General features: G+C 38.6%; 1 protein-coding gene across 1 annotated transcript in view; it reads left to right on the top strand.

Annotated features, from left to right (window-relative positions):
- Window positions 1–25,020, top strand: part of ARFGEF1 (ADP ribosylation factor guanine nucleotide exchange factor 1) — a 137,923-nt gene that overhangs the window by 109,184 nt on the left and 3,719 nt on the right. The window contains exons 30-36 of the mRNA XM_063080169.1: window positions 7,433–7,562; window positions 8,035–8,170; window positions 8,253–8,391; window positions 10,115–10,187; window positions 18,159–18,291; window positions 22,311–22,450; window positions 23,912–24,080. Coding sequence (XP_062936239.1) covers window positions 7,433–7,562; window positions 8,035–8,170; window positions 8,253–8,391; window positions 10,115–10,187; window positions 18,159–18,291; window positions 22,311–22,450; window positions 23,912–24,080 — 920 coding nt within the window. The remainder of the gene's footprint in view (window positions 1–7,432; window positions 7,563–8,034; window positions 8,171–8,252; window positions 8,392–10,114; window positions 10,188–18,158; window positions 18,292–22,310; window positions 22,451–23,911; window positions 24,081–25,020) is intronic.

The raw sequence follows: 25,020 nt of genomic DNA, 5'->3' as shown, positions 1-25,020 counted from the left end.
GACCCATTGGTGTTTCAGGAGCATGTTGTTTAATATTCATGTATTTGTATAGTTTCCAAAGTTTCACTTGTTACTGATTTCTAGTTTTATTCCATTATGGTCTGAAAAAACACTCGCTAGAATTTCAGACATTTTAAATTTGTTGAAACTTCATTTGTAGCCAATCTTGTGGTCTGTTCTGGAGAATGATCTGTGTCCTCATGAGAAGAATGTATATTCTGCAGTTGTTGCGTGAAATGTTCTATAAATGTCTGTGAAGTCCATTTGGTCTAAGGTGCCATTTAAATTCAGTATTTCGGGCCGACCTCGTGGCTCACTTGGGAGAGTGCGGCACTGGGAGCACCGCTGTGCTCCCACTGCAAGTTCGGATCCTATATAGGGATGGCCGGTGCGCTCACTGGCTGAGTGCGGTGTGGGCGACACCAGGCCAAGGGTTGCGATCCCCTTACCGGTCACAAATAAAGACAGACAGACAGACAGACAGACACACAAACAAACAAACAAACAAATAAATAAATCATTCATTCATTCATTCATTCAGTATTTCTCTGCTAGTTTTTGTCTAGATGATCTGTCCGCTGCTGAGAGAGGGTTGTTGAAGTCCCCAACTATTATTGTTTTGGAGTCTATCTCTCCCTTTATATCCAATGATGTTTGCGCTTTATATTTTTGGGTGCTCCAATGTTGGGTGCATATATATTTATGATTGTTGCATCTTCTTGCTGCATTTATCCTTTTATCATTATGTAATATCCTTCTTTGTCTCTTTTTACAGTTACTGGTTTAAAGTCAGTTTTATCTGCTATAAGTATAGGATCTCCTGCTCATTTTTGCTTTCCATTTGCATGGAATATCTTTTTCCATCCCTTCAGTATTAGTCTATGTGTGTCTCTATTGGTGGTGAGCTTCTTGCAGGCAGCATATATTTGGGTCTAGATTTTCAATCCATTTAGCCAGTCTGTATCCTTTAATTGGGGAATTTAGTCCATTTACATTCATGATTGTTATTGAAAGGTTTTGCCTTATTACTCCTGCCATTTTATTTATTTTTTATGGTTGTTTTATATTTTTATTACTTTCTTTTCCTTTTATTGTTTGTCTTTTCTGTTTAGTGGGGGGTTTTTTTGTAGTGATAAGATACTATTTCTCTTTCTCTTTTTTGCCTATCTGCTCTACTAGTGGGTTTTATTCTTGTGTATTCATGATGATTCTTATTGCTCTTTTGATTCCAGAGATAGGACTCCCTTGTGGATTTCTTGCAGGGCTGGTCTTGTAGTTGTGACTCTGAACAGTTTTTGTCTGTCTGGGAAAAACACTATTTCTCCTAAATTTCTGAAGGATAGCTTTGCTAGGTGTAGTATTCTTGGCTGGCAGTTTTTTTCTTTTAGCACTCTGAATATATCATTTCTCCCAGCCTGTGAGGTTTCTTTTGAGAAGTTTGCTGTCAGTCTAATAGGAATTCCCTTATAGGTGACGTGACACTTTTCTCTTGCTGTTTTTAGAATTCTTTCTTTGTTTTTGACTTTTGTCGATGTGTTTCAGGGAGGACTATTATGTGATGAATCTCTTTGGGGATCTTTGAGCTTCTTGGATCTGAGAGATTGTATCTCTCCCAATACTTGGGACATTTTAAGCTATTATTTCATTAAATAGGCTTCAGTGCCTTTTCCTTTCTCTTCCCCTAGGTACACCCATAAGACAGATGTTTGTACACTTTAGGTTGTCTGATGGATCTTGTAGGCTTTCTTCATTTTTAAAATTGTTTTTTCTTTTTTTGGTCCAACTGGGTTAATTCAAAAAGCCTGTCTTCAAGTTAAATTCTTTCTTCCACTTGTTCTCACCTGTTACTTAAGCTCTCTGTTGTATCTTTTATTTCACTGGATGAATGCTTCAGTTCCATGATTTCTTCTTGGTTCTTTTTTTATGAACTCTGTCTTTGTCGAATTTCTCATTCATGTCCTGGGTTGGTTTTCTGACTTCATTGTGATTTCTCTCTTTTTTCTTGCATCATGTTGAATTGCCTTAAGATTAGCATTTTGATTCCTCTTCAGTTATTTCACCACTTTCCTGCTATTTGGGATCTGGGATTGGAGAATTGTCTTCTTTCAGGGGTGTCATGTTCCCTGTTTTTTCATGCTTCTTGTCTCTTTATTGATGTCTGGTCATCTGGTGATGTAGTACTTTTCATTTTGGGGTTAATTTTTGAAGGGAGGAACTCTTACCTGTAAAAGTGTTCTGTATTGACAGTTGGTGTGAGCATTTTAAGTTTGGTTCTGGGTGAGCACAGTAATGCAGTCTTCATGCAACTTCTTTGTGTTCAATCTTAGAGTTGTCTGGGGCTGCCACCTCTGTGGTCTAAGCAGTGGTGCCCTCAGCAGTTTTTTGTTGGGGTAGGTGACAGTGGGCAGGGTTGTTGTCACTGTGGGCCCAGCAGTTCTTTAGAGACCTGCTTTGGAGGGTCAAGGCCCTGACCCAGTCAACTGTCAGTCAGAGAGCAAGAGTACAGTGGTGCAGCAGATCCTGGCAGCTATACAGAGAGGGCTGCTGGGTCAGCTGTTGAGCCTAGAGAAAGCCTGCACAGATGCTGCAGGATTCATTGGCTCCCTAGAGGCATGCTGTTGGGAGGAAAAGCTACTATGCAGTCTGCTTATTGGTCAGGGAATAGGTGTACACAGGTGCCACAGGGCCTGGCAGCTGTGCAGATTGCTGCCAGATCAGCTGTTGAGCCCTGTGCAAGCCTGCGGGGTTGCAGCCCATCCCAGCAGCTCTGTATAGGCCTGCCGTGGAGAGTCAAAGACCATCCATAAAGAACTGAGAGTCCTGGGAATTTATCCATGTCAATACATTCTTTTTTACATTATCAACAGAAGAAAAATGAGTACCCTTTAAAGATTTTTTAAGATTAGAAAACAAAAAGTCAGAAGGAACCAAGTCGGTACTATAAGGTGTATGCCTTATGATTTGTTGTCGAAACTCTCACAAAATTACACTTATTTGATGAGAGGAATGAGCAGGAGCATTGTCATGGTGGAGAAGGACTCTCTGGTGAAGCTTTCCCGGGCATTTTTCTGCTAAAGCTTTGGCTAACCTTCTCAAAACACTGTCATAATAAACAGATGTTGTCATTCTTTGGCACTCTAGAAATTCGACAAGCACAGTGGCTTGAGCCTCCCAAAAAACTGTTGCCATGATCTTTTTTCTTGACCAGTCTGCTTTTGCTTTGACTATACCACGTCCACCTGTTGGTATCCATTGCTTTAATTGTGCTTTGTCTTCAGGATCATACTGGTAAAGCTATGTTTCATCTCCTGTTACAATTTTTCAAAGAAATGCTTCAGGACTTTGATCCCACTTGTTTAAAATTTATATGGAAAGCTCTGCTCTTGTCTGCAGTTGATCTGGGTGCAACAGTTTTTGCACCCATTAAGTGGAAAACTTGCTCAACTTTAATTCTTCAGTCAGAATTGTGTGAGCTGAACCACTTGAGAGGCCTATCGTGTTGGCTATTGTTTCTGCTGTTTATCATTTTTCCTCTTCAAATAGGGTGTGAACAAGATCAATTTTTTCCTCAAAGATTGACATGGATGGTTTGCTACTGCAGGCTTCATCTTCAACATCATCTTGTCCCTTCTTAAAACAAATTATCAGTTTGTAAACTGCTGATTTCTTTGGGGGATTGTCCCCATAAACTTTTCAAAAAGCATTAATGATTTCACCATTCTTCCACCCAAGTTTGGCCATTAATTTGGTGTTTGTTCCTGCTTCAATTTTAGCAAAATTCATGTTTGCTCTGATAAGGGCTCTTTTCAAAGTAATGTTTTATCTTTTTTAATGCCTCAAACTAGATCCTGTTCAGACATGTTACATCAAGTTAGTACGAGTTTATTTTGGTGCAAAAAAATTTTGAAATCCATGCATAGTTTTCTCATAATATGCATTTTTCATGAACTTTTTGAAGACCCCTTGTATATATACTTGTGTGTTTATGTTTAAGTATGTGTGTACATGTGTGTGTAAATGTGTAAAGTCAGATAAGGCCTTTAGTAAAAAAAGGAGGCATATAGGAGAATAGGTGAATATTCTTTTGAATAGAATTAATTAATATGAATTTATTTACCTCTTGAATATTATTCTTGAATATACTCAACAAATGTATTCTTTGCATCAGTTTAAGGAATGTTTACTTAGCGTAAAGCTATAGAACGTAGTATAGTTTACTTTAAAATATAATTTTCATTAATATGTTCAGAAAACACATATGAGGGTACTTCAAACAGTTTGTGAAAAAATGAAATTAAAAGATAACACGAATCTTTTTATGAACTTTTTGAAGTACCCTCATATGCTCTAGAACAGCACTGGCCAATAGAAATGTCATACGAGCCACAAATTGGAGCAACCTAGTAATTTTCAATTTTCTAATAGTCACTTTAAAAACATGAAAAAGAAATAGGTAGAATTAATGATACATTTTATTTAACACGGTATATCCATAATATTATTTTTTTAACATATAGTCAGTAAAAGTTGTAAATTATTTTCCTTGCATTATTTTCTTTGTACTGTCTTCTAAATTCTGTATGTATTTTACTCTATCAGCATATTTCAATTCAGACTAGCCACCTTTCAAGAGCTCAGTAATAACATCTATCTAGTGACTAATGAATTGGACAGTGAAGTTCTATAATATATTGAACATGTTGAATATATTAAGTATATTCTTGATATTTAGTTGAACATATAATTGTATATTCTTAGGTAAGAGTACATTAGTGAGAAATGCATTTATAGTCATGAGTAATACATTTATAAACTCATTCACTGACTATGTTAGTTGAATATATTTACTTCAATGAGAACTATTTTATAGAGATTATATTATTCATATTTTTGACTCTTCGAAAAGAATATTTCTAATATTGATTTTTTATAAATTTAGAAAATTGTTGATTTGATAAATTGGTTTCTAATAAATACACCTACTGAAACACAGAATTGATCAGATTATCCCCTTTGTAATCTGAGTCTAAACTCTTCTGATACTACATTCTGTTATACCTGTACATCTCAAGATAGAGTCTGTAGTTGTAATAACTGCATAACATTTACAAAAGTACTATGCGCTTTCTTTTCATATTTCTTTGCTTTTTCATGTTATTTTATCCCTCCGCAAAGTCCTTCACCTCCTGATCTGGGTCGTAGACTCATCTGTCACCTAATTTATTGAATTTCTTAGTAATTCCTTTGTCAGTCAGGTTTCATTCATAAATCTGAAACTATTCTACATAATTAAATAGTAAGGGATTAATTCAGAAAATTAGATGCTTGGACTGGAGGGTGGAAAGTCAATGGAGCCACCACCGACTTTCAGATATTTACTACAGCTGTGGTTCAGAGAGGTATTGACTGTTGCCACTCAGAACTTAGAAGACTGCAGGAAATTGCTTCAGATGTCATAAATAAACAAATTAGTATGAGTTTATTTTGGTACTAATATTTTGCAGTCCATGCAGTTTTTTTATAATACGCATCTTCCATGAACTTTTTGAAGACCTCTTATATTTAGGCATGGTGGACTGTTTATCAATAGACCTGTTAGAAACTGGTTCAGATTCAAGATAGCCCCTAATTCAAATGTTCATCCACCCCAGTGGAGTAACTAACATATGACTAACAAGTCATATAAACTTAGCACCCACTCCTCACCCTTATTTATTTGTAGAAGTCTATTTGATCGATGACCTACCTGCTTTCTTAGCCTGTCCTTGCCTGGGACTGTGATACCTTGCTTCTCACCATATACCTTGTTCAATTTATGGCTGGGTTCTAATTGTTAAAGAAAAGATAATGTGTGTATTCTAGTCAGTAAAGGAGAGGAAAGAGAACAGTAATCTTTGTTCAGTGATGGCCTTTGATTTTCCTACTTTACCCCAGAATTTATATGGGCTGTTATTTAGGTTACGTTTAAAAATGCAACACTATGATTTGAATAACACTAAAATTAAAAAGGACTTTCACATGTATTTTCAATTGATTCTCCCAAAATTCTGTAGATTGAGTTAAATAATTAACCTAAAATCTTAAATACTTTTTGCCTACACCAGTACTTAAATATTACTTTTAAAAAAGGACATCTTCAGCAATTAAAAGTCCTTGGATACTGTTGATCTCTGTTTGCTTTGGGGCCTGGAAATAACAGGATCGCCCACGTCCTCTTACCCCCAGCCATGGGATCCAGTTACTTGGAGTGGGAGGGAATGGACTTTGATCTCAACAGGTGGGGGAAGTAGGAGCCTCTTTCTCTTGTAAGCGGGGAGCTATGGGTCTAGCATTCAGTGGTGAAACTCTGACAGGGGTCTCTGTGGAGGACTGTTTCTTGTACAGGAGTTTCTCTACTACAGTTTCTTTACCACTGGTCATATTACAAATAGTATCTTAGGGATCAAATAGACTATTGCAAATTTGCCATGGGACTCAACTACTGTAATGTTATTTTACACATTCATTTAACAAATATTTGTTGAAAACCTACCATGTACTAAGCCTGGGGGCAGCATAGCAGCAAATGAGTTTAAAACATGTTCCAATCCTTATGGAGCCTTTAAAAAATTTTTTGTTCTGGTTTACCATCAGACTTCTGGAAAAATTTACCATTTTTAAATTAAAGGATGCCTATATTTTGCCAAAACAAAAGTAACAGATAGAGAAAAGATCAAGCTTTTTAATGGTCACATAAAGATTATTTCAAGAAAGATAATAAGGAATCAGGAAGGCAATTTTGAGTTTCAGTTTTAACACTTATTCAAAAGCTAGTTATTGTGATACTAAGTAGTGTATTTGTTCAACAAATACTAATTGCTTGCCTCATAGGTAAGTAGTAGTGTTCTTTGCCTGGAAACAGCAGGACACAAAACAGACAGACCCCTGCCCTCATGAAGCTTATGCCTTAGTGGATTAGTTTTATAAACCCTTTTGTTTAGTAATATTGTATGAACAAGGTTTATAGTGTTAACTAAAAATCCCCATAGCTCTTTGAAAAAGACTTTCCAAAATCTAATATTTGTTCTTAGACAGCTGTGGATGCACTTTCTTCCTTAGCTGTAGTGACACAAAATTAATATTCGCTAAAATGATGATTTTTTTTTATCTCTAATTTCATTTACAATCTTTAAATGCTGGTATAGTTGGGTAGAACTATGAAAAAGTAAAATAAAGAAAAAATTTAAGGCCAAGGCCTTAGAGTTTTTTCCTGAATGATGTGTCCTAAAGAAACCTGATGTTTTACAACTTAAATTTCTTAAAACCAAGTATCATGAGTTAAAAACTAGTTTAAACTTTCTGTTTTTAGTAGTTTTGTAAACTGTACAAACTATTTTAGGAGAAGGATGTGTTTTTGCATTATACCTTTCCTAATTATATTTTGTCATTTTAGGGGTTTAACAGTAATGTTTGAAATAATGAAAACATACGGCCACACTTATGAAAAACACTGGTGGCAGGATTTATTTAGAATTGTTTTCAGAATCTTTGACAATATGAAATTGCCAGAACAGCAGACAGAGGTAAGAGAACACAAAATTCTCATTTAGTATAGTTAAGTTAAATGATTCTTAATATTTTCTTCAATACAGTTTAGTGTTTTAATAAATTAAGCATGTTGAACAGAAAAGGATTCCTATTTTCTTTAAGGTATTAGAATATAATAGTATGTCTTTATAAACAAGAATACTGGGGATAGAACTGAGTTAGTTGATTGGTTTTTGTTTTCAGTGTTTTTGTTGAACTTTCGGTTTCTTTTCCTCATTTTGATCTTGTCACAAATATAAAACATCAGTAGCTTTCTTTAGTATTACACAGTGACTTCTTATTTTGAGTAGAAAATATGAAGTAAAATTAAGTGGGAATTAAGCAGGAATTAAGTGGTCCAAAAAGAACACTAACAACCTTACATTTTAAATGTGCAAACATAATTCTTTTTCAATTCCTAGTAGTTGATGAATGTTATGACCTTCATTTAATGACTTTTTTCTTCAGAAAGCTGAATGGATGACAACAACTTGCAATCACGCACTTTATGCAATCTGTGATGTATTCACCCAGTATTTAGAAGTACTCAGTGATGTACTTTTGGATGATATTTTTGCCCAGCTATACTGGTGTGTGCAGCAAGGTAGGTCTGTATCAGATATGTGAAACAAAGTGTTAAATGTGACCCTGGTAATATGTAAATAAATTGCTCTTTTCTTTTCTAGACAATGAACAGTTGGCACGATCTGGTACAAACTGCTTAGAGAATGTTGTTATTCTGAATGGTGAAAAATTTACCCTAGAAATCTGGGATAAAACTTGTAACTGCACACTGGATATCTTCAAAACCACAATCCCACATGCGTAAGAAGATTTTATACAATCTTACATTTATATTTGTACGTCAAATGAATTTGATAGTGACTAGTGATTTCTCATAACAGAAATCCTTTTAGGCACATCTCAGTGTTACATGGGTTCAGATTTATTACAAATCGAATGCATATAAACCATAACAAGTACATAAATTAAATTCTTAGTAAACCAAAACCTTTAGTCTGATAATCCAAAATTTGGGTCATAATGAAATGATTCCACTGACTTGTATAAGGTTGTTCTTTATACAGGTCAAACCAAGCAGTAATTTTGAGTTAAAAAAAAAAAGAAAGAAAGAAAAGAAAGAAAACTCAGTATTGGTTTTAGTTACTGTAGATTTAATAATCTAAGGAAAATCTATTTGCAAATATTATATTTTACAATTAATTGTCATCTTTTTCTAAGGGATTAGTTTGGAATTGAATTATAGTGAGGTACTTTTTATCAGTGGGGAAACTAAGACGTAGTCTGGCTGACACTGATAGCACCTGGATTATTTGTAGGACAGACTCGGATTTACATCTCAGCTTAACCCTGGGGGCTTTATGATCTGCACATAGTTTGTCTTAGATGTACAATTTTTAAATCTACAGGTAGACTCCTTCTTAAAACATCTTATAAGGTAGACAGATATGCACTGGCACAAAACTATATTATCAATTAGTCCAGATTTTTAAGCTTCGTAAACTTTTCTTTGAGATGAGTTAAATGTTTGTACTCTTATAATTCCTTTGTAAATATCCTAATCAGGAGTAAATAAGAAGTCAAATAAAAGAAACACACCCCTAGAAGAGCATTCTCTAGGCAGAACTATATTGTTTCCAACTATTGTATAATTTTGCTTACTTTTTGGTGTACTTTTTTGTTGGAGCAATGTTAGTAACTGATAAGTGATCCATGTGTCAGTTAATCTGTGACCTTTTATGTCAAAGATAGTATGAATTCTTGCCTAGCTGATGTCCCAGTGAAATCTTTACAAAAACCAATTGGATAGTACATTCTATTTTGTAAGAGCTTTATCTGTTTTAATTTATTGAATTACACACTCAGGATAATATATATGACCTTAAAGATCAATAAGCATCTCTTAATAGAAAATATCTGTATCAGAGGACTTTCCACATTCAACTGAAACGATCTATTTGTCATTTATCTGCCCCATTCCCCAGGAGCTCCTGCTTCTCAGAAAGAACTTATTCCTTAATCATCTATCCCAAGCCCCTGATTCAGGGTGGCAAGTTAGTTTCTCTTTTGAGCCAAATTTTGCCTTATTTTTATATATTTAAAAATATATCATCTGAGGAGTTTTTTGGATTTTGAGTTTATAGTTTTAATTTTATGAATTTTTTGAAAAGTCTCAAACTTTTAAAAAATCTTTGGAAAATATTTCATGAGATAAACACTTACAAAAAGTAGGTTTAAGGTTTTTGAGACTTTTCAGAAAGTATTTTTTATTGTTAAACTGATGACCAGATTGCCCTTTTAATTACATTAAATGTTACTTATTTTTGATGTACATACTTTAAACTTCTTACTAGTTGTTTTTCAGCAAATTGCTCTTAGTAGTAGGCAAAGGTGGACTGTTTTTGGTATATTCTTGTGACTTTTTTGCACCCATTTCAAATTGTGTTGGATATGTCATGTAGCATGCCCCGCTCCCCCAATCCTAACCCCCTTCCCCTGTGATGAGTGTGATTTTGATGTCTTAAAGGCTGTTGACCTGGCATCCCACTTCTGGAGAAACTGCTCCACCACCTCCATCTCCTGTGAGTGAAAAACCATTGGTAAGTTTTAATAAATCACATTTAGAATTAACTATTTGTGATAAGTAATTTTACCATGGGTCAAATTCTTATAATCTGTGAGTGTCTTAGTTTGTTCCTGCTGCTGTAACAAAACACCTGAGACTAAGTAATTTATAAATAATGCAAATTTATTTTCTTACAGTTCTGGATTCTGGGAAGTCCAAGATCAAGGCACCAGCAGGTTCGGTGTCTGGTGAAGGTTTCTCTCTTTTAAGATGGCACCTTCTTGCTGAGTCCTCATGTGGCAGAAGACAGAAAGGCAAAAGGGCCTAGCTAGTTCCCTCCAGCTCTTTTCTAAGGCACTAATTGTATCTGTGAGGGCAGAATCGCCTCCTAAAGGCCACACCTCTTAATACTGTTGCATTGGAGATTGTTTTAACATGAATTTTTGAGAGGACATAGCATTCAAACCATAGCACTGAGTCCAGCTCTTTTAAAAAGATGTTATAATTTGCTATGTAGAATTTTCAAGTTAAATTTCATGGTGGTAAATTCCACAGATAACTGAAATTTAACTCTGTCAGTGCTATGAAGGAGATATTTTAAGTTATTTTTAATATAAGACATAGAGTAAAATGATTTCAAGGGTTGTAAGAGATAGGTACCAGATTACATAGAGATATCCATGCCAAGATGTAGATATTTTTGGACCTTATTTTATTTATACCTTTTATTCTGATATAATTTCACCTTGCAAAGTATTCTAACATATCCTTCATCAAGTGTATTGGTTTCCTAGGTCTGCTGTAACAATTTACTGCAAACTTGGTGGTTTAAAACACCAGAAGTTTATTATAACAGTTTTAAAGGCCAGAGGTCCAAAATCAAGGAGTTAGCAGGGCCACCCTCCAAAGGCTCTAAGGGAAAATCCTTCTGTGCCTCTATCAGGTTCTGGTGGCTGCTGACAACCATTGACATTCCTTGGCTTGGACACACACTGCTCCAATCTCTGCCTCCATCTAAACATGGCCTGTGTGTGCGTGCGTGCGTGCGTGCGTGCGTGTGTGTCAAATCTCCCTCTCTTTTATGAGGACATTAGTCATTGAATTTAGAGTTAATCTCATCTTGAGGTTCTTAACTTAATTACAGCTGTAAAGGCCCCATTTCCAAGTACAGTAACATTCATAGGTACCAGGGGTTAGGACTTGGACATATCTTTTGGCGGCCTCTATTCAACCCACTACAATCTACCTTCTGGACCAATTTACCCTCTAGAAAAATTCATGTTCATGCCAAAGGCAAAGGACATTCACCCCTTCCTAAGATCCCCAAAAGTCTCAACTCATTACAGCATCAACACTAAACCCAAAATCCCATCTCAATATTATCATTTCAAAAGTCCCAAATCTTGTCATCTCAGTCACCTAGATCAAGAATGGCTGAAACTTGGGGTATGGTCTATTCTAGGGCAAAATTTATTTCCATCTATCGACCTGTGAATCTAGAAAACAAGTTACCAGCATCCAAAATACAATGATGGGACAGGAATAGGATAGATATTCTCATTCCAGTAGGTAGAAATTGGAAGGAATAAAGAAGTTACTGGTCTTAAGTAAGTTTGAAACCCAGGATGGCAAATTTTAAGTTTTAAGGCCTGAGAATAATTCTCTGTGGCTTGATGTTCCACCTGCTGGGCCCATGTCTCCTTCCTCCTGGGCCTGCAGCTCTGCCCTCTCAGTGATTTCTCCTTTTTCTTAAAGATCAGCAAATGTTTGTAGCCAGTTAGCTCTATCAGCCCATTTCCTGCCTGTAGAACCCCAAAAGTCTGACAGCCTTCCTTCATTTGACCTTCTTTCTGTCCCTTCAATCCAGGCTACCTCTATTTCTGCTGGTGTATTCTCAAAATCCTTGTGGGTCTCCTGTATTTGTTAAGGATCCATGCCATTAAACAGGAGGATTATCCACCAATCTTTCCTGGGTAATCCTACTCTGTTCTTGGCTTCTGCAGTGATGGTTGATTGGATTCATTAGTCACATACCTAATCTCTTTAGCAAAAATTGTCTAGCCATAGCTTTGGTTGGCCTTCTCTCTAAAGCATGTTTTTGTAACAATGAAATTCCTAATTTTAGCATCCTTTGCAACCTGCATAGGCTAAGATCCTTCCAAATCATCAAGTGCTAGTTCCTTTTTGTGTTTAACAGTTCTTTCCTCAGCTTATCTTTCTTCTTGCATTTTGCTGTAAGCAGCAAGGAGAAACCAGGCCACACCTTTAACAGTTTGCTTGGAAATCTCAGTTAATCTGCTTCCCACCCAGCAGTACACCACCATTTGGCCAAGTTCTCTGCCACTTTGAAACAGGGGTTACCTTTCTTCCATTATCCAGTAACATGTTCGTGATTTCCTTCTGAGACCTCATCAAAGCACCTATTTACATTCATATTTGTACTAACATTCTGTTCGTGGCTATGTATGTACTCTGTAAGGTGGTAGAAGCTTTCTGTACCACGCATTTCACCTTTTTCTGAATCCTCTCCAGAATCACATGTAGTGTCCGTATTTCTACTAACAGTCTCTTCTAGGCAATCTGGGCTTTTTCTATCATATGCTACAAAACTCAGCCTCTACTATTACTTACTTCCCAAAGCCACTTGCACATTTTTAGGTATTTGTTACAGCAGCACCCCATTTTGTGGTATCAAAATCTCTCAGGGCTTTACCAGAGAACAGAACTAGTTGGAGAGAGACGTTGTATTTCAAGGTATTGGCTTATGTGATTGTGGGGGCTGGCAAGTTTGAAATTTGTTTGGTGGGCTTGCAGGCTGGAATCCTGGACAGGGGCTGAAGCTCCAGTCCACAAGTAAGGTTTCTTCTTCCTCAGGATCTGTTTGTTCTTAAGGGCTTTCAACTGATTGGATGAGTCCCACACAGAATTTGAGGATAATCTCCTTTACTTACTTAAAGTCAACTAATCATAGATGTTAACCACATCTATCTTCATCGCAACACTTGGATTAGTGTTTACTTGAATTAATTGTTAGTTCTTTGGCTTAAGTATTTGTCATAAGCATATAGGACATTGTTATTATGTCCTAGTCAAGTTGACATATAAAACTAACCATTACACCAGCTCTCTCCAAATGTTGTCATTTTACTACATTGGCTTTATCCTTCCCTCCTCCTTTTTCTCTCACTCGCCTGCCCCCCTACACACATGGTTTTCTGAATTCTTTGAAAGTAATTTGTAAATATGGTGTCCTTTTATCCCTTAATTTTTTTAGTGTATATTTCCTTGACAGGGGGGAAAAATAACTTATATAACCACAGTCTAATTAGCAATCAGGAAATTATCATTGAAACAATACTATTATCTAATCTGTAGGCCTTATTCAAATTTCTACTGTTCTCGCCCTTGAATTTTAAACCTCGTAGGTCATAGGTAGGAAACTAATTCCCACTGACCTGATTTGTCCCCCACAGCTTTTAAAATTTTTAATTGTCAATAATTAAAACTTAGATTTTACAGAAAAATGTCATTCCAAATTTCTCTTGAGAACTGTGACATCTGGCATATGGAGCCCACATTTCTCCATGTCTCTGACCTGCTGAAATTGTTCAGTCATCACAGAACCCACTACTTCTTAGAGCATCCAAGCCCAGAATGAGTTTGCACTGGTTTTCAGTTTTGCTCCCTCTGCCATACAGTGTAAAGTTTGCAGTGTGGGATTTGCTATCAGCCCAAATTAAATCCTGGCTCTGCACTGGCTAGGTCTGTGGCCTTCAGCAAGTCACTTACCCTAATGCGTAAAGTTGGTGACGAGGATTGAATCAGGTAATACAGGTAAAGTCACCACCATGACTGTTTCTGCTCCTAGATTTGGTGTGGTGAGCAAGGGGTGCCCGTAGACCAGCTCACAGATTCCTCCTTCTGACTGCCGGGCTCCTATGAGAGCTGCAGCACCCTCTCTCGGCTTCTAGTCTCTTAATAGCCACTGCCTCCACCGCCACTTCTGCTGTCTGCCATTTCTCCTTTCACCCTGCTTTCCTTGTCCTTCTTTGCTCCTTGCTTCTACTTTATTTTGCCAATAAATTGTGGCATTTTTTCACTGCCATTGTTAGCTGAATTATTTCTTACTGTACACTCACGAATTAATATTTAAAAATTAGAAGTAGAAAAATACCCTATTAATATAAGATTATTTTTAAATAGTACAGAAGAACATGGATAACAAGTACAAGTCCCTTTTTATACTAACCCCCTCCCCCCCAGCCCCAGCTCCATCTGTTTTCTGTGCATTTACACAGAAATATTAATATGTTTAATATTACTTATATGTAGTTTTTTTTTTTTTTTTTAATAGAAATCTATTTTGGAGATTTCTTTCATGGGACTTCTTTTCCACTTTTAAAGGGTTTGAAAGAGTTCTTTTTTAAAAAGGGAAGTATGGCATACTAGTTCTGGTACAGAGCTATTCTAGAAATGAAAAGATTACCAAAAAATTATCTTCATTTACATTGATTAATCAGAAAAATTGAGAAAGCTGTATACCTAACATTCAAAATTCCTCTAATACAGAAGATTTATAAACCCCCAATATCATGACCTAGTTTTTGTAAATGTTTAGATTTCTGAGGAGAAACTTCTTAGAAATCATCAGAGTATTCAAAAGAGCCAGTAACCAAAAAAATTTAAAAATCAGTGCTTTCATTTATCTTCAGTAAGACAATACATTTTTAATTCTAATAACTGATTAATTCATCCCTTTAAATATACTTGTTAAAATGTCTAAGTTAGAAAGGGACATTTCTGTTTTTTCTTTTCTTTTCTTTTCTTTTGGGACATTTCTGTTTTATAATAATTTTTAAGCAATAAACATTGTCTTAAAGCTTTATAAGTATTGCTATAAGCATTTTTACATACATGTTTTTATTTAAAAATGTATTTTAGGCCATTTTGGTCAAACAAATGCACTATTGCATTCATACAATTTTTACTGAAAGCTTCATATGGATAAACACAAAAATAGATAAGAACCATCATAATGATATGGCTTTAGATTATGTAGTGCTTTTATTATTTTTTTATTTTATTTTTTTAGAGAAAATGTAATTTTATTAATTTTTTTTTTCTTTTTTACATTCTAAGACGTTGTTGCAGAGCAGTTGGGAGGGACAGGGAGAGGGGAAAGGGGAAGTAAATGTGATGGAAGGAGGAGGGGTGGGATTGATGCCTGTGGCATCCCCCTCATTCCCATAGAGGAGAACAGGAAACTTCCAGTAGTGGCTTGGTTACAGCTGCGCTGGGTGCAGATGTCAGGGGGGGGTGTGGCAAAAGCCTTCACCCCCCCACCAACCCAGCTTGGGAACCAAGGGCCCTTCTTGCTGCAGCTTGGTGGTCATCACTGGGCTGGTTGCCCGTGTCAGGGAGGAGTGGCCAAGGCCTAAGGCCCCCCCACTGCCCTGGTTTGGGAGAATCAAGGGTGCTTCCTGTGGCAGCTTGGTGGTAGCCACTGGGCTGGCTCTGGGTGTTGGGGTGTGGCCAAGGCCTGAGGCCCCCCACTGGCCGAGCTCGTGAGAGCCTGGGGCATTTCTTTTGGTGTCTCAGTGGTAGCTGCTGGGCTGACTGCTGGGGTTGGGGGTGTGTGGCTGAGGCCCGTCACCGCCCTGGCTTGGGAGAGCCCGGGTTGCTTCCTGCAATTGCTAAGTGGTCATTGCTGGGCTTGTCGGGGGTGTGGCCGAGGCCCTTGTCCCCCACCCTTGGGACTGGTTGCCTGTGTTGGGGGCATTGCTGAGGACCCTGGCCGTGCCCCCTATCTGGCTTGGTAGCCCAGGGGATTTCTGGTCCTTTTAGGTGTTATAGGTGTTCTTTGGTGAAATGAGACCTTTACTAGTTAATATCAAACTTTGTCTCTGGTTATGGGTATTTTTTTTTTCTTTCAGTTCTGTGTTGGATTATTTGCTGTTCCCACCACTTAAACACTGCCCTGGAACTAATTTGTTGACCTTTGCTTACTTCTAAAATGGGGGAACTTCCTGTGGGGACCAGTACCTGAGCTATGTGGTTTAGCTAAATTGCTGCTTTGCTGCTGATTCCCTAGGGAAGTTTTTTTGTTTTTTGTTTTTTTTTTTAATTGAATCATAATTGGTATTTTAGGATTCAATGTTGACATGTGTTGATCAAATCAATATTATTAGTATGTATATTGTTACAAATTGTGCCTATTCTTTATGCCCTTTGTCCAATCCTGTTGATTCTTTGGGGAAGGCTTTTTGTGCACCTCAGGTTTTAATGGTTGACTTCATAGGTACTTCCACGTCTAGCAAAATCTGGTGCACCTGGGTTGTGTAGAAACTCTGGTCTGGACCTGAGTATTTTCAGCAAACTGCATCCTCTGCAGTTCTGTATTCCTGACCAGTCTCTTCTGAGTGGTCCTGTGCTGTTTGGGGTGCAGAACATCTGTTCTTGCTGTGCCCCAGTGTTCTCTTGGTGGGCCTGTCTCCCCCACCGCCCATGCCACAAACACTTCCTGTGGGATGGGCCATGCTCCAGTCCCTTGTGGTGACTCACCGGCCATGAATGGCTCCTTTTTTCAGTTGTTGTGGCCTCTCCCTCCTTTGGGGGTCCACAGGAACCCTTTTAGTGGTCTTGCTGGCCTGGGGTCTACCAAGGCTCTCTTCTCCCCTGCTGCCTCTAAGTAACTTCATCCAAAGGGCACAGCTGTGACTTTTGCCAGCTCCTACTATGTGCATTCACCAGCTCCAGCCTTGAAGCAGCCAGGGCTCAAAACAGTTGGAGCAGTTTTTCTTTATCTCATCATGGCTTCTCCTACCTTCATGTACTCCATAGGTCTCTCCTCCTCTTCCCCTGAGCTCTAGCAGCCCCAGCTTGGCTGCTGTTGCTTTTTTATAGTTGTAAATTGGTTGATTTGTGGGAGAGACTGACGCTGGGGACCATCTATTCTGCCATCTTGACCAGAAGTCACGCTGTACTTTTAAAAATCTTTTTACATTTGCCTCTTCTAACAGTTTTGTGGACCAGGTTTGGTACATGTTATCTCCACTTTATCTAGAACAGGAAATGAAAGATTATAAGTTATGTATGATATTTTAAGTCCCAGTTAAAATGCTACTTTGATTAGCACTTCTTCTGGTAACCCAGGCCTGTCTTCCATTCACACTCCAGGTAAGGTTGCTTCAGGCTGGGACTGTTAGGTCACAATAAGAGGAGCTCAGAGCTCCTAAAACCGAGTTGTCTGTTTTATCCAAGTGTGCTTTAATGCTACAACAAAATAAAGCTCAAATAGTAGTAGTGTCAGCTGCCATTTATTGTCTGACACTGTGCTAGTGCTTTGGATTTATTATCTCTAATTAACAACCTGCAAGGAAAGTGTCATCTCTATTTTCAGATCACAAAACCTCAGCTCAGGAAGACTAATCATTTTCCCAAAGTTCTGCTGTAAATATTGCTGGAGCTGAATTCTCGTATAGGTCTGTTAGACTCCAATGTCCAGCTTCTCTTTGTGACACTTCTTCTAGTCAGTCACCCCACTCTGACTTTTCTGGTCCCTGGTTCCTTGGGTGACAGAAGATCCTTCCCTAAACTCATCCCTGCAGAGCTTCCCTGGGATCAACCTTCACAAAGCTTGTGAAATCTCCCCTCTCTCTGTCAAACACGTCTTCTATCTAGATTTCATGAACACTCATGGGTATTGCTCACTGGTTTTTCCACGCAGTGAAGCTTAGCATTTGTATCTTGCTATTCAACAATATCAGGCCTGAGCCCAGTGAGGGTAAGCAAGGAAGCTTTTTTCTGAAAAGCTTTTATCCATGTATAGGTAATTTTAAATAATTTTCTCATTGTGTGTATAGTCACAATGTGTAGAATGTCATTTGCATAGGGACATAATGTAAATTTTTTGGACATAATTTTTTTAAAAACAGCATAATAATTAAAAATATTTTCATCCTTGTGCTTTATTGTCCATCTTATGATGAATTTTTTAATTTATTAGGACACAATATCACAGAAATCTGTAGATATCCATGATTCTATTCAACCAAGATCTGCAGATAATAGACAGCAAGCACCGTTGGTCTCTGCCTCTACTGTGAATGAAGAAATCAGCAAACTTAAATATACAGCAAGTGAGTTATTTCTCTAAATAACAATAAATTGTGTATTTTATATGGGAAAAGGATGACAGTTTTGGTTTTAGTTTTATTATTAACCAGCATGTTAATAATAAAAATAAAAATTAACAAGCATGTACTGTTATTGGTTGTATAGTCACTTCTTCACTGTGTTTGTCCCAGCTTGGACATCCCCTGATAGATAGGTGCTCTCTTATGGAGGGTCAAGAACTCTACTAACACTGCAATATCAACTTTTTCCAAAATGCATTCAGCTAAAGTTTGTGTTGAGCACAAGTCTTCCCTCCCTGTCCCCTTCTGCATGCCACCCTCGTGTTCTCTCTGAAGAGGTGGAACCTAACATGCCTCCCTCCGTCCATCACGAGGGCAGTGGTGAGGGCCACTGCTTACTAAGCAGCAGCTCCAGCTTTCCAAAGAGCAAGCCTTGCCACACTGCTTCCCTACTTGTGCTCCTTTCCCTCCACTGCTGTCCACGCCACATCTCTACATAGGGATCCACAGCCACCTTTGTTCCTACCCTCCCCTGTTCACAGAAAAGGGGGAACCCCTCCACTTTTTTACTGAATTGGTTCAGTTTCATTTGCTGAAGGAAAATGTTAACACCTAGGAAAGATGACCGCCTCCTTAGAGTAGAGAACAAGGCAGCTTTAAGCACTTTTTAAAAATTGAGGGGAAATTGACATAGCAAAAGTAACCATTTTAGTGGACAATTCAGTGGCATTTAGTACATTCACAGGGTTGTGCAATCACCATTTCTTTCTAGTCCCAAAACATCTTCATCACCCCGAAAAGGAAACCCCATAACCACCATGTAGCCTCTCCCTATTCTCCCCTTCCCCAGCCCCTGGCAACCACCGTTTGTGGATTGGCTGTTCGGGGTGTTTCATATAAGTGAAGTCATACAATATGTGACCTTTTGCGTCTGGCTTCTTTCACTTAGCACAACATTTTCAAGATTCATCCTTTAGTAGCATGAAAGAGTAATTCATTCCTTTTTATTGCTGAGTATAGCCCACTATGTGCATATATATGCTATGTTTGGTTTATCCATTCATCTGCTTATGGACATTTGGGTTGGTTCCACCTTTGGTTATCAAAAATAGTGCTGCTATGAACATTCGAGTACAAGTATTGTTTAAGTACCTGTTTTTAGTTCTTTAGCTGGGGGTGGGATTGCTGGTTCATATGGTAATTCTATGTTTAACTTTTTGAGGAACGATGAAACCATTTTCTACAGCACCTGCACCATTTTACATTCTCAACAGCAATTCCGATTTTTCCGTATCTTTGCCAACACCTTTGTTTTTTACATGATAGCCATCCTAGTGGGTATGAAGTGGTACCTCACTGTGGTTTTGACTTGTGCATTGCATTTCCATAATGATTAGTGATTTTAAGCATCTTTTCATGTGCTTATTGGCTATTTGTATATCTTCTTTGGTGAAATTTCTATTATTTGCCCATTTTTAATTGGGTTGTTTGTCTTTTTGTAGTTGAATTGCAGGAGTTTATAACATACTCTGGATACTAGACACTTATCAGATATATTATTTGCAAGTATTTATTTTTCTCCTATTCTGTAGGTCGTCTTTTTCACTTTCTGGATAATGTCCTCTGAAGCACAAAAGTATTTAATTTTAATGAAGTCCAGTTTATCTGTTTTTCTCTTTTGTTGTTGGTCATGCTTTTGGTGTCATAGCTAAGAATCCATTGCCAAATTCAAGGTCATGAAGATTTTTCCCAATGTTGTCGTTCAAGAGTTTTATTCTTCTAGGTCATTGATCCATTTTAATTATTTTTAGGGAATTTTTTATTAATCCTAAGTGCTTATAGTTGTTCTTGCGAGAAGACAGACTTTGGTATCCTCCTTGAAAGGAGCTTCTAGCTTCAGTCACTGTATCTTACTAACTTGTGAAAGAGGAGACGGGTGGTGGTGAGTGGCCATTATCATTTTTTGTTCCTATTCTCTGAAATGGCTTGATATAGGAATCCATTCAGCTTCAGCTGAACTGGAAAGTGTAACGAGGACAGAATAAGTGAGTGGCTTTTCTCTCTCTCTTGGCCCAAGACTAAACTTAAAATGTCCCTAACTTTGTAGGGGGAACAGTTGGTCATCATACATGATGATGTTTTCACTTGGCATAATCTGGGAGTATGTCTTCTCCTAGAGCAGGGGTGCTGCTCCCCAGCCCCACTGTGAAGGCTCAGACTGCTGTCCTTATGCCAGACATCCCACTCTTGCTCCCCGAAAATGTTTTAGGTAAGGTTCATCCTGGAACTGTTGGAGCTGGAGGAAGAACAATGGCCACCATGTCCCCCTGAGCCCTTTCACTTGGTGATCAGGTGGCAGCTCCACTGTTTGATGAGGGACAGCTCTCATCTGACTGTCTCCTACTCAGAGAATCACAGCACAGACCTGAGTACTTCGCCCTGTCTGAAGGGCAGCTGCCTCATTGTTTCTGCACACTTTCACAAAACACCACTGCGCCATCTAGTCTTCAGTCACTACCTGCAGTCCCATGTACTTAAAATCTGCTTAGCTTTGCTCCCTATCGTATAATGAAACTTCTTAGACATCCACCTTCTGCTAAGTCCCTTCTGGAGCCCAGGTGCAAGTAGGAGCCTTTTGCCCCAGGGACTGAGATGTTTTTATGCCTTGAATGAGGGGGTGAATGAATGACTGCTACATGTCAATGTGTCTTCAGTAAAGGACTGTGAAGGAGACACGTAAGAAGAACAAACAATTGTGGGACTTGTGGGTTTCTTTGTTTTATTTTGTTTTTTAACTTGAGATCCAGTATCGAGAACCAAATGTTAAATAGAACAGTATTTCTGAGAAATATCTGGATAGGAACCTTTATCAATGACCTTGATAAGAATTAACTAAGCAAGCAATTTTTCTGCCCCCCAAAATCCCTAAAATATGAATTTAACTTCTACAGATTAGCATCGGAAAAGGGAATTTATAGTAAAATGCTTTTTATAGTAGAAAGAAACAGGGATTATAAGTCATCCAGTGGTGGAGCCATTACCCCAAGGCTGATTAATAGGCAGCTTCCCTTAGGCAGTCTGCCTCCTGGAAAGCTCCCTGGAAAAGCTGCCCCTGAGAGCCCAGGATTGAGGTCTGTCCTTGCGTTTGGGCCATCCGGGCCATCTGGGGCCACATGTCGCTGCTCTCGCAGCATCTCAGTAGTCGAGTCGTCTTTCCTAACCTTGTACTTCTACATTTGCTTAACTGTTTAACCACAGAGGTCAGTGAAATGTCTCCTGGACTGTCAGAAGAACCTGTGGGGCTCGTTTGTTCAGGATAGCGGAAGGCCGCTATGTACATACCACCGTGTGGGGAGCACTTCTGTTACTTTGCCGTTTGGTTACTTTTGTTACTTTGCCGTTTGGTTACTTTTGTAGTAATGTGCTTAGCATAACTTTTCATGGACTTCTGAGCCAATGGAAATAAGCATATTTGAAAATAAGTAATTTTAGCTACAGCTACTAATCTGGATCCAAATAAAATGTGTGCTGTGGTTAAACTACAGCACTGCGTAGGTTGACCGGAATTCTTGGCTATCCCTCACTTCCCGACTCACATAGATCTGGCTCCTATTGTTTTGTGTTTTTTTAACAACATAGGTTCTTATATTACTTCTTTTCAAACGTCGGTCTTGGATTTATGGTGAATCTATTTAAGTTTTAGATTTTTATCTATTTGTTATATTTTATTCAAGAATAACCTGAATCGTATGTAAAAATTTGTTCAAGTGGAACCATCTTGAACATATTCACTGTTCTAAGTCATGTAAGATATTTTTATTTAAAATATTAGTTTTCTAAGGTATTCCTAAGTATTGATTAAACTTTACTGAGTAGTGCCTGTGTGCAAAACTTCTCAGTGTGAGAAGGTTACTTTTCATACATGTGAATGTTTCTTAGCATTGTAATGTCATAGAAATTATAAGGATTCAAAATAATTTTTTGTTTGCATGTGCATTGGGGGGGATTTCGTTTCCTCACAGAATTTCCAGAACAAAAATTGTTTGCTGCCCTGTTGATTAAATGTGTTGTGCAGCTGGAACTCATCCAGACTATCGACAACATTGTGTTCTTCCCAGCCACAAGTAAAAAGGAAGATGCGGAAAACTTAGCTGCAGCCCAGGTAAGGATGTGTGAGGGCAGCTGCTGTTTTTGTGTAAGTAGGAAGTTAGCTGTAACAGTCTGGGCTTCAGATCAGATCTCAGGCTAGAGATTTAATTTGGGGCCTTCACCACATTGTCATCTTCAACCATTAGACTGAGTGACATCATGAGGTAGTGAGTGTGGCTAGAGCAGAGAGGAGGGTCAGGGACTGGGCCCTGGGGCCTTTTCCTCTCCCACTCCTGGTGACAGCCAAGGGTGGAGGCTGAGATTGAGAAGGGGAGGGGGGTAGGCGGAGCAAGAGTCAAGTGTTGCTGGAGGTCAAACGAAAATGTTTTAAGAGGAAGGATGTGATCAGTGCTTGTTAAATGTTCTGGATAGGTCAAGTAATGTTACATCTGAGAATGTTGCCCTCTAGCTATTTGGAGGACCTTGGTGACCTTGATAATGTGTTCAATTTTAACATTGAGGACAGAAGCATAATCATAATGGGCACGAGAGAAGAGAGGAATTGGATAGCAAATACGGATACTTCTGTCGAGCAGTTTTGCTGTGAAGGGCACAGAGAACTGGGGTGGTAGCTGCAGGAGCCTGAAGGTGTCAAGAGAGGAGCTTGCTCTGGTTTGATCTCCAGATTGGCAATATGGCAGCATGTTTGCTGACGAGAGCTTGCCAGTAGTGAGAGAAAAAGAGTGCAGGAGAGAGCTGGGCAGTTGCTAGAGCAATATTTTTGAGTGACTGGGGATGGTACCTAGTGCGAAGTAGGGATTGTCTGGGATTGAAGCTGAGATAGTTCATGCATGGTAGCAGTGTAGGGCAGAGGGTGTGCATACAGATGCAGGAAGATTGGTGCATTTGGGGGTGGTGTGGCAGATCTCTAACAGCTTCCAGTTTCTTGTTGAGAAGGGAAAAAAAATCATCTGTCACATAAGATTGGGAAGAACATTTTAGATACTCGAGGGAACTGAAAACAGGAGCTGGTGGTCCAGGAACATGGACCAGCGAATGTCAGATGAGCGCTGGGAGCACCCCAAGCCACTGGGTCTAAAGAGAAACCAGTCCTTTTGCTCTAGCCACATTGGTGGTATGGCTGCAGATGTGGGGTCGGCAAAGTTTTGCCAACCAGTTACTAAAAAGAGGAGGCTCAGGGTTAGGAAAGACAATGATTAAGGTCATGGTCCATGAACCCCAAACTGATTGAAAAGAGAAGGGAGGAGCTGAGGGATTGCAGAGCAGTGAGGGGTGGGAAGGACTGCAGGGTCTGGGAGGGGGCAGAACCGTAGGGTCAGGTGCCAGAAGGGACGGGTGATGGGAGGTGGTGCTCAGTGATGAGGATGTGTAAGAGAAGGTGGACTTCTCCCTGTTTTCTGTGAAGATAGAGCAGATTTTCTGTGGCTTACCGGTCTTTGGGGAGTTTTGAGTTCTGAATTTACTAAAATTGTTGTGACTGTGTGTGTATGCTGTGGTGGTTTATTTTCCAAAGAGAGATGCGGTGGACTTTGATGTTCGAGTTGATACTCAAGACCAAGGAATGTACCGCTTTTTAACGTCACAACAACTTTTTAAGCTACTGGATTGTTTATTAGAGTCACATAGATTTGCAAAAGCATTCAATTCCAACAACGAACAAAGGACTGCTCTATGGAAAGCAGGTAAGCTGTGCAGGTCTCACATTTTACTGTTCACTGTTAGTGGATGTGGGACAGGTATTTACATTTATCAGAATTCATTGGTTGTATGCTTTCAGGTCTGTGCATGTTGCTGTATATACTTTGAATTAAACAGTAATAATAAGGTAGTGTAACAACGACATCTTTTCCTGCTCATCTATAAGTCAAATACCTACCTGGATGGATTTGTTTCCCCCTTGTTTAATCGACTTGTTCTTTGACTGACTGTTCTTTCATCTTGTTTACCAAGCCTGAGCATTCCTGTTGATACTTATTAGCACAATAAAAGCTGTTCTTTTATGGGGAAATAACATGTGTGTTAAGGTCCCACACATGAAATCTGGCAAATATATTTGAATGACTTCTCTGTGTTTCTGGGAGTGGCCACACCTTAGAACAGAAGTGAACATATTGGGGCAGAAGACGTATTTGGTTAGGACCATTTAGAAAACTTAAATAAAAAATAACTATAAATTAACTGACACTAATTTTTTATTTAAGAAATAGTTATTCAGGCCTATTGGGTGCAGAACAGTGCTGGAAGAGTGAGGGCAGCAGAATATGGCAGAAAGAAGGGAACTGATGTTTATCTAACATCAAACTAGAGTGTTAGGTGCTTTACGTTGGCTTATTTTACTTAAAAAGGCTTTCTTCATCCTCTTCCCTTTACAACCTAACTTCTGGAAAGAGTAGTCTGTACTTATTTTTTCTCCTTTCTTCAACTCATGTTGTTGCCACATTTGACTGACACTGTTCCTGTTGAGGTGACCAGAGGTTCCTATTTCCACACACACTGGATCCTTCACACCTCTGGCATTTAAAACAGTTGTTTGCTCCCTGTTCATTCGGGAGCCCTGCATGGGCACAGCAGGCTGCCGTTGGTACAGATTTTGGCTGTAGGGCTTCAAGTGCAACTTCTTTT

Source organism: Cynocephalus volans, chromosome 15, assembly GCF_027409185.1.
Source record: "Cynocephalus volans isolate mCynVol1 chromosome 15, mCynVol1.pri, whole genome shotgun sequence".
Classification (NCBI taxonomy): Eukaryota; Metazoa; Chordata; class Mammalia; order Dermoptera; family Cynocephalidae; genus Cynocephalus; species Cynocephalus volans.
This window is presented reverse-complemented; position numbering and strand designations above follow the sequence as displayed.